The sequence below is a fragment of the Hemicordylus capensis genome, chromosome 1 (genome assembly GCF_027244095.1).
Source record: "Hemicordylus capensis ecotype Gifberg chromosome 1, rHemCap1.1.pri, whole genome shotgun sequence".
NCBI classification, from domain to species: domain Eukaryota; kingdom Metazoa; phylum Chordata; class Lepidosauria; order Squamata; family Cordylidae; genus Hemicordylus; species Hemicordylus capensis.
In genome coordinates this window covers 376,953,786-376,967,710 of record NC_069657.1, presented here as the reverse complement: position 1 = coordinate 376,967,710, position 13,925 = coordinate 376,953,786, and the positions used below count along the sequence as shown (strand labels likewise).

The 13,925-nt window shown below is 52.9% G+C and overlaps 1 protein-coding gene across 2 annotated transcripts; it reads right to left on the bottom strand.

The window, feature by feature from the left end:
* Positions 1 to 7,288: 7,288 nt before the first annotated feature.
* LOC128345608 (exocyst complex component 8-like) lies at positions 7,289 to 13,882 on the bottom strand. 2 transcript variants are annotated; one of them, XR_008316543.1, is made up of 3 exons: positions 12,116 to 13,882; positions 7,800 to 10,838; positions 7,289 to 7,695 (listed from the first exon to the last, which is right to left on the bottom strand). XR_008316543.1 is itself a non-coding variant. In XM_053297830.1 (2 exons), exons 1-2 carry the CDS (start codon positions 13,754 to 13,756, stop codon positions 10,230 to 10,232), a joined length of 2,250 nt encoding a protein of 749 aa, XP_053153805.1. In that variant the 5' UTR covers positions 13,757 to 13,882; the 3' UTR covers positions 7,289 to 10,229. The 2 variants fall into 2 exon arrangements, 1 of the variants encoding a protein (XP_053153805.1); XM_053297830.1 differs by having other exon boundaries at positions 7,289 to 10,838.
* Positions 13,883 to 13,925: the final 43 nt, after the last annotated feature.

Here is a 13,925-nt window from a genome sequence, read left to right as displayed (position 1 = left end):
GCATGGCAACACTGGGCAAGGATGAACGGAGTTGCAAGCAGGGATCTGTAGTCCCATGCCCACGTGGTTTAAGCAAGCTCGGGGGGGGGGACCGGTGGGGCAGGGAGGGATAGGTAGGAAGAACCTTCCCTGTCCCTTAAAATGATCCCCTCCACCCTTCTGGGAGTGCTGAAGAACTTTGCTTCACCCTCATGCAAGAGGCCTTTGAACCGGTTCGTGCTGGTGCCAGCTCGAAGTTCGACACCGGCAGGCAGTGGGGGGGGGGGTCTCCCTTTAAGGGCGTGGGGTTGCACTTACCCCTCCCACCACTTTCCCCCCACCAGCACTCTGTTTTTAAAAAATGTTTTTGGGGCGGCAGTGTTCCTCCCTTCCACCCCTGCCCCCCATTGTTGCCCGGAAATACTGCAAGTACAGGCTGTGCGCCTGCTGCACATGTTGCACGTTGCGTGTGTGATGGGAGCACGTAACACGTGATGTGCACGGCAGGCACGCACACAGCCCGTACTTCTACTATTTCCAGGCAACAATGGGGGTAGAGGTGGCAGGGAGGAACGCTGCAGCCCCGAAAACCTTTTTCAAAAACGGAGCACCAGTGGGGGAAAAGCAGCAGGAGGGTAAGTGCAACCCCCCCACCCTTAAAGAGAGCCCCCCGCCGGCATTGAACTGCACCTCCGCGCACATTACTAACCCTTTGGTAGGGGTGAAAGGGGGCAGAGGGAGAAAACAAATGCCCATGAAAGCAGTGGTGGATCTTATCCATGGGCAAAGTGGGCAGCACACACCTGACATTTCTAAGTCAGCCATATTGTCTCTGCCTCTTTTTTTTGTTCCTATTGCCCCCCCCCCCCCGTTTCCTGCTGCTGCTTTAAGAGTTGTGAGGATGGGTGACGGTTGCACAGAACAAATGAAAAGCCCTAGACCTTTTAAAAAGGTACATTGGTACTCACCATGAAGGTGTCTTCTGGCTGGTGTAGAAGAGGTCACCCAACATGGGATTACATCCCTCCACGTGCTCCAGAAGGCAGGAAGTAGTCATACTTAGAAGATCCTTAAACCCTCTGCATGTGGGTGGATCCTCTCAGTACCTAGAACAGCTCAAGCTTCAGAGACACCCATACAGAAAAAACACCAAGAGCAGCAACACACACAACAGAACTACGAGGCCGCAAAGGACCCAACAAAGAACTCAGACTCAGAAGAACTACCCGGGTGGGCCTTGGGTGACCTCTTCTACACCAGCCAGAAGACACCTTCACGGTGAGTACCAATGTACCTTTCTCGGCTGGTGTAGGAGGTCACCCAACATGGGAGATGCCAAAGCACCCACCACGGGCGGGACAGAAAAAAGGCAGAAGAAAATCACTGGGAAGGAAGGACCCTCTGGAGAACCCTCCGCCCAAAAGCAGCCCTGGAAGCCTCATGGTCATCCAGCTTATAATGCCTTGAAAACGTGAATGGTGAAGACCACGTTGCCGCCTTGCAAATCTCATCCAAGGAGGCTGGAGACGACAGTGCGGCCGATGTAGCCGCCGATCTGGTAGAGTGCGCCGTGACATGGCCTGGCGGCGGTAGATTCTGTGCCTTGTATGACTCCAGGATACATGACCGCACCCATCTAGCAATGATGGAGGAAGACACCTTGGACCCACGTTTCGCCTCCTTAAACGCCACAAATAGTGCATCAGACTTTCGGAAGGCCTCCGTCCTGTCTAGGTAAATCCGTAACGCCCGGCGGACATCCAGGCGGTGCCACTCCTTCTCCGCCCGATGCTTTGGGTCCGGGCAAAAAGATGGAAGATAAATGTCGGCGGACCTGTGAAATGACGAGTTCACCTTAGGAATGAATGACGGGTCCGGGATCAATCTCACAGAGTCCTTGGAGAAAATGCAGAGGTTGCTCTTGACCGATAGAGCTTGAAGTTCCGACACCCTCCTAGCTGAAGTAATGGCGATAAGGAAGGCCACCTTCCAGGAGAGCAATTGTAAGGACACCGAACGGAGAGGCTCAAAAGGTGGGAACTGCATACCCCTCAGAACTATGTGGAGATCCCAAGATGGAAAACGATGACACACTGGAGGGGACAGGTGGGTTGCACCCCTCAGAAACTTTCGCAGTAGGGGGTGCCTGGCTTGGAAGGAGTTGCGTTGGGGAAATAGCATCTGCACCAGACAAGCCGCCTGTCTCTTCAAAGTGTTAGGCTTTAGACCCAACGTCAGGCCATCCTGAAGGAAATCCAGAAGATCTCGAAGCTTGCATTCCCTGATCTGCAAGGAGCGCCTGGCAGCCCAGCGCAGGAAAGACCGCCAGGTGGATTGATAGATCTTATTGGTTGAAGGCTTACGAGAGGCTAGGATAGTCTGGATGACACTGTCTGACAGACGTTCCTTCCTTAACAACGACCTTTCAACTTCCAAGCGGTCAGTTGTAACCAATCCGGGTCCGGGTGGAACACTGGACCCTGCTGCAACAGATCTGAGCGCGACGGTAGCCTGAAGGGCCCTTCTAGGTCTACTATCTCGGAGAACCACGGTCTTCTGGGCCAGTACGGCGCTATAAGGATGAGTGTGGCCCCCGACGTTCGCAGCTTCCTCAGGCAACGGGAGAGAAGGGGAAACGGGGGGAAAGCATACAGTAGAGACCGTGGCCACTGCACCGAAAGTGCGTCTGACGCCTCCGCTCCCCGAGTCGGAAAACGAGAGAAGAATCTGGGCAGCTTGGAATTCTGAGGGGTGGCAAACAGGTCTACTAGCGGGGAGCCCAGGATCTGGGTCACCCAGTGAAAGACTGACGGATGAAGACTCCACTCGGCCGGGTGTATCCGCTGCCTGCTCAGCCAGTCGGCTTGAACGTTGGACTTTCCGCTGACATGATGAGCCAGAATGGAAAGGAGATTCGTCTCCGCCCAAGAGAGGAGTTCCACCGCCTGAAGGTGAAGGGACCTCGACCTCGTCCCCCCTTGCCTGTTGATGTGTGCCTTTGTAGACACGTTGTCCGTGCGGATCAACACATGCTGGCCCACCACCATTGGGAGAAAAGCCTGTAGGGCTAGGAAGACCGCCCCCAGCTCGAGCCAGTTTATGCTGTGGCGAGCCTCCTCTCTGGACCAGAGACCTTGCGCTGTTTTGTTGAGGCAGTGAGCCCCCCAGCCAGAGAGGCTGGCGTCCGTTGTCACCAGTACCCGGGCTGGCTCTAGGAAAGGTTTCCCTCGCAGAAGGTTCTCTTTCTGGGTCCACCAAACTAAAGACTGCCGCAGACGGACCTCCGGCTGAATCCACCTGTCCCGCTTGGCAGCAATCCTGTGTTGAAAGGGGAGCAACACCCATTGGAGTTGGCGTAGGTGGAACCTCGCCCAGGGGACTGAGTCCATTGCCGCCACCATGAGGCCCAGGAGACGCGCCAGTTTCAGGATGCTGGAAGAAGGACGACGAAGGACCTCCCGCACCAGAGAGATGAGGACCTCCCTCCTGTCCTGGGGAAGGAAAAGCCTGCAGGCGGAAGTGTCTATGACCACTCCCAGGTGACGGAGACGCGTGGCCGGAACGAGGTGGCTCTTGCCCTTGTTGATCAGAAAACCGTGGGCCTGCAGAAGAGACACTGTCCTGGTTAGAGCTAACTCCACCTCCTCCGCTGATCTTGCCCTGATCATCAGATCGTCCAAATAGCAATAAAGGTGGACTCCCTCCATACGTAGGGTGGCCACCAGGGGGCTCAGTACCTTGGTAAAAACGCGAGGCGCCGAGGACAGGCCGAAGGGTAAGGCCCGATACTGGTAATGACGCCCCTTGTAACAGAATCTCAGAAGTGGACGGCTGCGGGGGTGGATAGGGACATGCAGATATGCGTCCTGGAGATCTATGGACGCTAAGAAGTCCCCGGCTTGAAGGGCTTCTGCAATGGTGGTTAGGGTCTCCATCCGGAAGCGCTTTTTTACCACGTACTTGTTGACTGGGCGAAGGTTTAGAACCGCCCTGGCCGAGCCGTCCTTTTTTGGAACGGTGAAAATGATAGAGTAAATCCCCGCTCCCCTCTGGGACCGGGGCACCAGTTCCACTGCCCCTAAGTCCAGGAGGTGTTGAATGGCCTGCAATAGGCCCTTGTGCTTGACGGGGTTCTTTGACGTAGGAGTGATCAGGAACCTGTCTCTTGGAGTCCTTGTGAGTTCTATTTCGTAGCCCTGGGCGATGATGGAGAGGACCCACCGATCTGAGATGGAGTCTTTCCAGGCGGGCAAGAATTCCAAGAGGCGAGCCCCCACCCTGATGCCCTGATTGTCAGGAGTGCTGCTTGGCACCCCTACCCTGGGGAGGGAAGGGCTGGCGGCCCTGATAGGAGGAACCCTGTCTACCCTGGGCCCGGGTCCTACCCCACTGGGACCTAAAGGGGCGAAAGGAGTCCCTTTGTCTGAACTGAGGTCTGAAACCCCTATTCGCCTGGGGAGACCTACGAGAGGAGCCCTTATCCTCCTTACGGGGCGCCACGGGGAGCACCTTCTTTTTGTCTTTGGTTTCAACTAATACCTCCTTTAGGGCTTCATCGCCAAAGAGCTTGCCTCCTGTATAAGGGACCGCTGCGAGGTTGGACTTGGACGTATTGTCCACCTTCCAATACTTCAGCCATATATTACGCCTGGCTGAAATACCGGCACCTATGGCTCTAGCGGAAAAACGCACGCTGTCAAACGTGGCATCAGCGGCTAAGGCGGCGGCCTTCTGAAGGCGTAGCAGCTTCTTGCGCATCTTAGCCTGATCCGCCGGGGGGGTCATTAAGGAGTTCATCCAGCCACAGGACCGAAGCCCTAGACACGAGGGATGCCGTAGTGTCGGCCCGAATGGCCATGGCTGCAGATTCGTGCGCCCTACGAAGGGCAGCCTCCGCCTTTTTATCGGCAGGGTCCTTAAATGTAGAATCCCCATCCTTAGGGACCACCACCCCACTAAGAAGAGCCCCAAAGGGAGCGTCAGTGAGGGGGGGCTTTAAGAGCTGAATGGTGTCATCCTCAAAATTATAGAGCCTAGCAGCCGAGGCTGTGGCACGCTTGGCGGATGACAGGGCCTCCCATTCCTCCTTGATGGAGGCAGTAAAACCCTCAGGCATAATAGCCCTGTGTTGGGGAACTTTTGACTGAGGAAGCACAAGCGCACCCTTAGAAAAGGCGTCCGGCTCCTGGGGAGATACAGGCTTAAGGCCCAGGGCCAAAAGGGACTGGTTGATGACGGGTTGTGCCTCTTCCAATAGGGACAGCCTCTGATAGTTGGATCCTTGCTCCCTTCCCTGGGGGAGCTCCCCCTCCTCGCATGAGGACGAGAGAGAGACTTCCTCGCCCTCAAGGCCAGAGACTGGAGGAGGATCGGGCCGGTACACATCAGGGGACTCCTCCCCCGAAACAGCGGAGGAATGGCGGTCCCAAGGGCCAGAATAGGGCTTGGTTCTCAAGGCGCGCCGAAGGCGCTTACGGGTGGGGGACCCATCACCCGAGGAGGAGGAGGGGGACCTAGCCCTCCGTCTCCTAGAGGACTTTGAAGGGGGGCGCTTCTGAAGAGCAGCAGTAACTGTCTTTAACACTGCCTCCTCAATAAGGCCCTTCAAAGCTGCAGAGCTAAGTTCAACATTGGCCCCAGTCAGCTGCTCGCCCAGCCGGGGGGAGCCCTGCCGATCCCGGGGAGGGGGGTGACTAAGCTCTTCCCCGCTCCCCCTCGAAGGTCCCGCTCTCACCACCTCTAGTCCGGACTGCAGTTGCTCCTGGCTGCCGGATGTTGGTCCGAGAGTCGCCCCTGCTGCCGCTCGTGCAGCCTGCGTTTCAGCGCTGCTATCGTCCCCGAGTGGAGGAGGGGATCCAAGGCGCTCAAAACTGGGCTCGCCCTCGACTTGCTGAGCCGAACGGGCGGCCGCCGGCGAGAGGTGGGGCGGAGGAGTAGCAGCCGCCTCCAGAACAGGTCTCGCGGCCGTGGGAGGCTGTGAAGCCCGCTGGCGCCCAACGGAGGATGGGGAACGCTCCCTGTGGGATCGCCGCGTCTTCTTCTTCTTTCTGGCCGAGAGCGGGGTGTGGGGATCGTCGTGCCCGGCCTGAGCGCGAGCATCCAGATCCCGGCTGCCATGAAGGTGAGGGGAACGCTGCGGTTCAGATATTGCGGAGCGGCTCCCCCTGGAGGTCAACACGCCATCCTCCTCTGCTACAACGCCCCGTTTGGGCGGGAAAGAACGCTGGCGTGCTGCGGATTCCCTCCTTGCGAGGAGACCTACTCCCTTTCTGGAAGCCATTCGATAGAGGCGCTCGCCCAAGAAGCAGGGAGGGGAGAGGAAGGGAGGGAGAGGCAGGGAGAAAAAGATTGAAAGCTTTTTTTTTTTTTTAAGGCGAGAGGAGGGAGAAAACTAGAAGGACAAGAAAGAGCCGAGGGAACAAGGTTGACGGTAGGAATAAGAAGGAAGCTATATCAAGGAGAAGCGAGCTGAGAGCGAGTGCTACCTCTGGAGCGAAGGCAGGAAGTAGAACTGAGAGGATCCACCCACATGCAGAGGGTTTAAGGATCTTCTAAGTATGACTACTTCCTGCCTTCTGGAGCACGTGGAGGGATGTAATCCCATGTTGGGTGACCTCCTACACCAGCCGAGAACATTACTATTAATAAGGCAGGAGCCAATAAGCATGCTCACTTTTGTTTTTGCAAAGTGAAATCTGATCCTTTGTTGGCTTCTTTGAAAGGGAGGAATGCAATCTCTGCTTTCTCTCCTTTTCTCTTTGAACTGTATGCAAAGCCCATTCCCAAAATGACATGTCATAAAACATGCTGTAAACCAATCAGAGAGGGACTAGGCTGATTTACTCCAATTACCATTTTAGTTAGAGGGCAGGCAGGCAGGCAGGCAGTTGGTAATTGATGTTTTTCAAATCAGCAAAAGGCCCCTGTCCTGTATGGACATGAATTTTGGGGGAATGCTAAAAAGACATTTAAAATATATAAATACATATAATGTGGTGAAAAATGGTCACCAAAATTTGAAACCTCTTTTTAGGAGTAAAAAACCTAAACTGCTATATCCCAGTCATTTTGCAATGGAGTGGTATCCCTTGTCCCCTAGTTGATGTGTGCACAGTTTCAGACATTTTGGCTGGATACTTTTGACTTTACAAGCAATACAATATTCAGGGCTCATGATGGCAGAATGTTGAAAAGATTCATCTTCAATATACTGGCACAACTGTGCCAGTAAAATATCACTGCATCTGATTAAAACCAAAAGCTTAAAACTCATTGTCCTTACATGCACAGACTTAAGAAAACAAAAGTGTCTTTTAAAAAGTTTCAAGGATTATTTTAATCCATAGTTACTTGTGGTAGTAAATTTGTGTTAACATACAAAGACTGCAAGTCTAAGGATATATCATTGTTCTCATTCATACAGAATTTGTCCTCCATACATTCTCAGGCATAACAAAATAATAAATTACAAAACACCAACACTATTTAGTGGTGTTCAGATACCCCAAACCACTCTATACACAATATGTTGGGGGTTCATCTCAAGAAACTGGGTGAACATCAGATGAGGATCTTGTCCATTAGTTAAATGACAGGTATAACGAGGCGGCTGAATTTGTAGTCCCAATTCTACCCAGTCTCCTTTAGAGTAAATGCTCATATTCCATCAGTGTCTGTGCCAGTGATTCCCTATCCTCTAAAGCAGGGGTAGACAACCTTGTCTCTCCAGCTGTTGCTGAACTACAACTCACAATAAATTGCAGCTGGGGATGATGGGAGTTGTAGTTCAGCAACAGCTAGAGAGCCAAGGTTGCCTACACCTGTTCTAAAGCATTTTCCTTTGGAGAGCAAATAAAGATGAAAGCTACTCTTGTGATCATGGTAGCCTTCCAGCCACTGCCAGCAAGAGACAAGATTAGTCCTCCTTTTACAAGATTCAATTTGCCCTATGGTGGTAATACACAGCACACAAAGCAGCTGTTTGGACCAAATATTTCTCAAATTTGGGGAAGAAAGATTTCCCATCTCCTTGTTCTGGGACAACTAGGTTCTATCTTTCAGAGTACATTTTCAGAAAACAGCTGTTTCAAAGATGAAGCTTATATCCCTCATGTCCAGGGGCAACAGATTTCCATAATATTGAAAGGTATGCTATAAAAGTATAATATCTACTTACACAGTTGTAATTAAGTAAATGAATAAATGGCCTTTCAGCAAATGAAACACGCATTTCATTTTATAGCTTGTTGAAGAACATTGGCCATAAGGCTCCTTTAACAGCTAATTTGAATATGTTTTTGGTGTCATTAATTCTGGTACAAGCCAATGAGGGAATCATAGTATTGCAGTTTGGTAAGAATTTCCCCCTCTAGTAAGCAAGATGAGGCTTGAAGACAGAGCCCAAGCTACTTTTAAAAGAAAAAAAATTCTTTACCCATATTGTACACAGTCACAACTGTGTGCAGAGCTGAAGATAAGGCTGGTGTGGTTAGGCCTCAGTTACAGTGCTTTTAGGTTTTCACTCCTTCATCCCATGTGTGGCTCTACTCCCAAAGCTGCTTGCTAGTTATAAAAGATCACATCTCCGCCCCAGTTGCACCCTTCACCGCTTGATTATAAATTGGTCATTTTGCACATCTTGAAATCAACTCCTGGAGTCCCTTTATCAGGCTGACTAGGCAGCACGTAAAACTACCCTCCGCTTCAGAGTTGTCAAGCAAATAATTTTGAGGTTATATACGCTTCCTTCAACAAATGCACACATCTTTGGGCTGCAACCAGTGCTAAGAGAACTGTATGTGCAGCCACCAAGTCTTCTGCAATTTCTGACACAGCACCTCTCGGAGTTCAGTGCTGTTTTATATATAGGATTTCAAACTTTGCTGTGGTAAAATTGCAACAAAGCCTCCAAGTAGCTACTACTATTTCCATTTATATACTGCTTTTCAAAAGTTCTCAAAACGCACATACATGGTGGCTCCCTGTCCCAAAAGGGCTCATAATCTAAAGAGAAACATAAGGCAGACACTAGCAACAGCCACTGAAAGGATGCTGTGTTAGGTCGGATAGGGACAGTTGATCTCCCCCTGCTTAATAGAAGACATCCACCACTTTAAAATGCGCCTCTTTGCACAGTTAGCAGGGTAAATGAGCAGGGGGAGCCAGAGCTATCTGACATTAAACATCTGCCACGCTTGTTCTGATATTCAGTACAATAGAACAGGGTTTCTCAACGTGTGGGTCCCCAGATGTAATTGGACTTCAACTCCCATAATTCCCAACCAAAGGCCACTGGGGCTGGGGATTATGGGAGTTGAAGTCCAATAACATCTGGGGACCCACATGTCGAGAAACCCTGCAATAGAACCACTGGGTATATCCCATTATTTCTATTTCTGCAAAACCAACTAATACTTGTTAAAGGTATTCTTTATCATATTTAAATATTACATTAGCTTTTGTCCCCAAGCAATCTCCTGAACTTAGAATGCCACAACCAGACCGTTACAATAACGGTCTGCTGTATGTGGCTTCCCAACTACAGTACTTGCTTTCATTTTTCTCCCTTTTTCTTTGCCCTCCAAGTTACTTGCAGGGCATAATTAGCTGAAGCAAGTAGGGATGTGCACAAATTGATTTTTGCAATTTGATTCTAGTTCAAATCGAATCAGCCTGATTTGATTTGAGCTCAAATCTGTGTCAATTCGATTCATATTTGAATAGATTTGATTCAAAGTGGAATAGATTCAGCCTAATTTTTAAGAGCTAGGGGACACCAAAGCAGGTTGGGTGGTGGGGCCCCATGGGTGCCAACTGCCACCCAACCCCCCAAAAGAATCGGGCAAAGGGGTGAATATTTATGTGTTGTGGATTCTCAGTTGTGAAATAACTTCTTCATAGGGAATTCTTATGAAGAAGTCATTTCACAATCAAGAATCCGCACATAATTCCTAAAAATTCACCCGGCAGTGATGGCAAAAGCTTGGAGGGACAAAATGGAAGTCGCTGGGGGGTGGGGGGGAATGGAGGCTTGAATCAACGAATCAGTTTGAGCTTGAATCAAGGGTGATTCGATGCAACCTCGAATCTCGTAAGCATCCTCAAGATGGTCCTCGGTGATTCGATTAGAGGTCTAATCACTCAAATCAAATTATTTGATTCAAGTCAAATCAATTTGGCCACGATCCCTTAAAAAAGAGTGTTAATGGTGTGTGTTGCTATCAAAGATGTATGAAAAGAACCAAGGGATTTCACACCACAGAGGTGGTACTTTCAGGATTAACACGCATGAGTCTTGAAGCATTCCTCAGCTCTTGCAGTTGCTTTGCTGGCTTTCCAACGCCTTCCTCAAACCTCTTCTCCACGACAGGAAGGACAGTTTCATACAGGAAAGATGCATTCTGCCGGATGAATGCTTTCTTCTCAGGGTCCTGTTCGCACCGTAAGCTGTAATCAACATGCTGGACAGCCACAAGGATGATCTCTACTAGGCTTTCCAGCAGGACCATATGGAGCTCTGGGAAGTACAGTTTGAGAGCTTCCTCCAAAAAGGCCATCGTCTGTTTGGTGAAGGCCACCACAGTGTAGCTGAGATTCACCCAACAGTCATCGCCCGTGTACTGCTCAAAAGTGGTCACACCACAGCTCCTCATCTCCTCTCTAAGTCTGCCTAGAGCTTCTGGGGTCATCAGGTTCATTCTCCTCCACATCTCCTCAGAGTTGCGATGCTTCGTGGCCTCAATGATGATATCCTTGTAGCTTTGCAAAGCACCTTTGATATCCTTCACTAGCAGGGCATGAATGATGAAGGTCAGGTCCAGACCAATCTCGCTAAGCTGCTTGCAGTGCTCCTTTGCCACCTTCAAGAACAAGTTGCATTATTAATCACACTACACTGTTAGGCTCTTGCACAACAGAGAGGCATCGTAACACCCAAAAGGTGGATAATTGCATACCAGTATGAACAGTAGGAACAATTAAACAAGTTAAACAAGACAAACACAAAACACTGACTACAAGGCTTCAATAATTTTAGAAATGTCTTGTTCTATCAGCAGTTTAAGTCTACTCCCCACAGCCATTTTGTCCTTACTTAACGAAGTTATGGAATCTATTTCTTTGGCTTAAAAAAAAAATCTTTTTGGCAACTTGCAATTTGCCACTTGTCTTCTTGCCTGGCATGAACAGCAACTATACTCAGGAAAGCACCCAAGTGGCAAACTTTCTCTGATTTGGGGACAGAGCTAAAAAAGAGTGATGAGAAAAGACGGTAGCAGAGCTGTGCACAGAACTGGTTTTGAGGCCCTTTATGGGCCTCCGAACTGGTTTGAAAGGCAGCTGGTTCCGCCGGTTCGATGGCGGGTGTGTGTGTGTGCTGCTTTAAGAACAGGGGAGGGTGCACTTACCCCTCCCTCCACTCTTTTCCTGCCAGCGCCCCATTTACCAGATACAACCGGAAGCATCTGACTGAGGCGTGTTGGATACTTCCAGTATCCGGTAAATGGGGGCAACGGGGCAGAAGGGAGGTATGCCGCCACCCCGGTGAACTTTAGAAAAAAGGAGCACCGGCAGGGAAGAGCGGGGAGAGGTAAGTGCACCTAAGTTCCCATGCTCTTAAAGCAGCACCCTGCCACCCCTGAACCACCACCGCCTGGTTCCATGCATATCCCTAGTAGGCAGTACTGTTTCCATATGATATGTAATAAGCTGATGCCAGTTTTATCAGTTGTGACTAATCTAATGTCACTAAACTTACTAATCTAATGTCACTAAACCAGCAGGTCATCTAGATCAGGGATTCTCAACATTGAGTCCCAAGATGTTATTGGACTTCAACTCCCATAATCCCCAGCCAAAGGCCACTGTAGCTGGGAATTATGGGAGTTGAAGTCCAATAACATCTGGGACCCAACGTTGAGAATCCCTGATCTAGATCCCATCATGCTGTGCAGACACCGCAAGGGTATCTAGGCTGCTCTTTTCTGACAGCACAGGATCTTCTGCCAGAGGTGGTGACTGCATCAGATCCCTGGTTCAAGTGCTGCAGTGTCCTGGAAAGACTGGAGCCTGTTTGAGCATGTGAAGCAAGCTTTGAACCGTCCCCTTCCCCTCCTTTGAAGTCCGGGCTTCCTCTCACCTTTACACACTCGGCAGCAGTAGACAAGCTCTCCTTGCTGTCAAAGACCTGCTTGCTGAAGGCATCGACGAACATCTGCAGCGCCGTCCGGGCCCAGACCACGAAGGCGGAGTAGCAGCCACTGTGGCCCGCAAAGTCCGTCTCAAACTCGCGGGCCGTCTCCAGCAGGCTGGTGAAGAAGACGTGGCAGAGCTTGTGGATGTACAGCAGAGTGGCGCCCTCGATGCGCAGCTGGCGGGTGGCTGTGCGCACGGCGGCTTCCCGGTTGCGCAGGAACAGCTCGCACGCCTTGGTCGACTGGCCCAGGCGAATGAGCTGAGACACCGCCCGGCGGGTGGCTCTGGGCCCGCCGCGAAGGGACCGATCGGGGCTCAGCTCGAACACCAGCACCTCGGTGAGCTGCCGGACGCGGCCCTCCACCTTGGCGCGCAGCTCCTTGACGGGCGCAGTCGCCGGCTGCTCGGCCAGATACTCGTTCAGCTTCGCCAGCAAGTCCACGGCCCCTTCGAAGTCCCTCTGAGCGATGCAGACGTCCAGGTCTTCGGGGAGCTCCTGGATCCACTCGAGGGAGAGGTCCACCTCCACCCCTCCAGCCGCCTCCGGGCCGGCGGGCTCCTCCTCCTCCTCCTCCTCGAAAGGATTGCGGGCCGCCGCCGCCTCCGCCGCCGCCCGAGGAAGAGGGGGCGCGGCGGGGGGCGCCTGCTCCTGCTCCCGCAGCCGCCGCTTCTCGCTGAGCAGGCGGCTGCCGCGCTTGGTCTCCTCCAGCACTTCCAGCCACTCCTTCTTGATCTTGGCGTTCTCGGCCTGGAAGATGCGGCTCTCGGGGAACATGAGCAGCTTGAACATGTCCTTCATGGGCGGGTTGTCCTTCACGTTGACCACGGCCAGCCCGTCGAGCGGGTAGAGGGCGTCGTAGCGGTAGGCGCCCCGCCGGTTGGGCAGCCAGGCGGCCACCAGCAGGCAGTCGTTCAGCAGGAAGGCGTGCACCCGCTGCACCTGCCCCATGTGGTCGGCGTCGTACTCCACCAGGTCCCCGTTGTAGACCAGGTACTTGCCGGGGCTCTCGGGCAGCAGGTCGCGGCAGCCCTCCACCTTCTCCAGCAGCGTGGTGAGGCTCCGCTGGCCGCCCTCCTCCTGGGCGGCGGCGGCGGCGTCCCTGGCCGAGAGGGGCAGCAGGAAGGGGTCGGCGGTGGCGGCGGCGGCGGCAGCCCGGCCGCGGGCGCCCCCCAGCAGGGCCGGCTCATCGGCGGCGGCGGCGCCGGCCTGCTGCTGCTGCAGCTGCAGCTGGAGGGCCTGGGTGACGGTCTCCAGGATGCCCTTCTGCTCGGTGAGGATGTGGCTCAGCTGGTACATCTCGCTCTCCAGGTAGCTGATCTCGCGGGCCGTCTCGATGAACTGCCGGTAGTTCTGGTAGACGTTGCGCTTGAGGCTCTGCGCCGTCTCCTCGCTCAGCGCCTGGATGCGCTGCCGGTGCTCCTGCAGGTCCCGGTCGCCGTCCGACTGCTGCGACAGCACCTTCACGTACTCCTCGGCCGCGTAGCTGCTCGACTCCAGCTGCCGCCTCAAGCGGCTCCCCCCGCCGCCGCCGCCGCCGGCAGGAGCCGCAGCCGCCGCCACCAGCTCGCCCAGCAGCAGCGCCATGATGACTACCGCGGAGCAGCAGCGAGAGCCCGAGCGGCAGGCAGGGAGGAAGAAGACCCACGCAGAGGCTGCGCCTGCGCAACAAGAGCTCTCTTCGGCCACTAGGCTCTTCGACGGCGCGATAGAGCAGCTTCCGCGGCTGGATAATAGGGGTTGTCAAGCTTTACGG

Coding starts and splice junctions, on each gene's coding strand:
- LOC128345608 (XM_053297830.1), bottom strand. CDS start 13,756: ATGGCGCTGCTGCTGGGCGAGCTGGTGGCGGCGGCTGCGGCTCCTGCC. Junction 10,839..12,115: donor CTGCTGCCGAGTGTGTAAAG/GTGAGAGGAAGC, acceptor TTGTTCTTGAAG/GTGGCAAAGGAGCACTGCAA.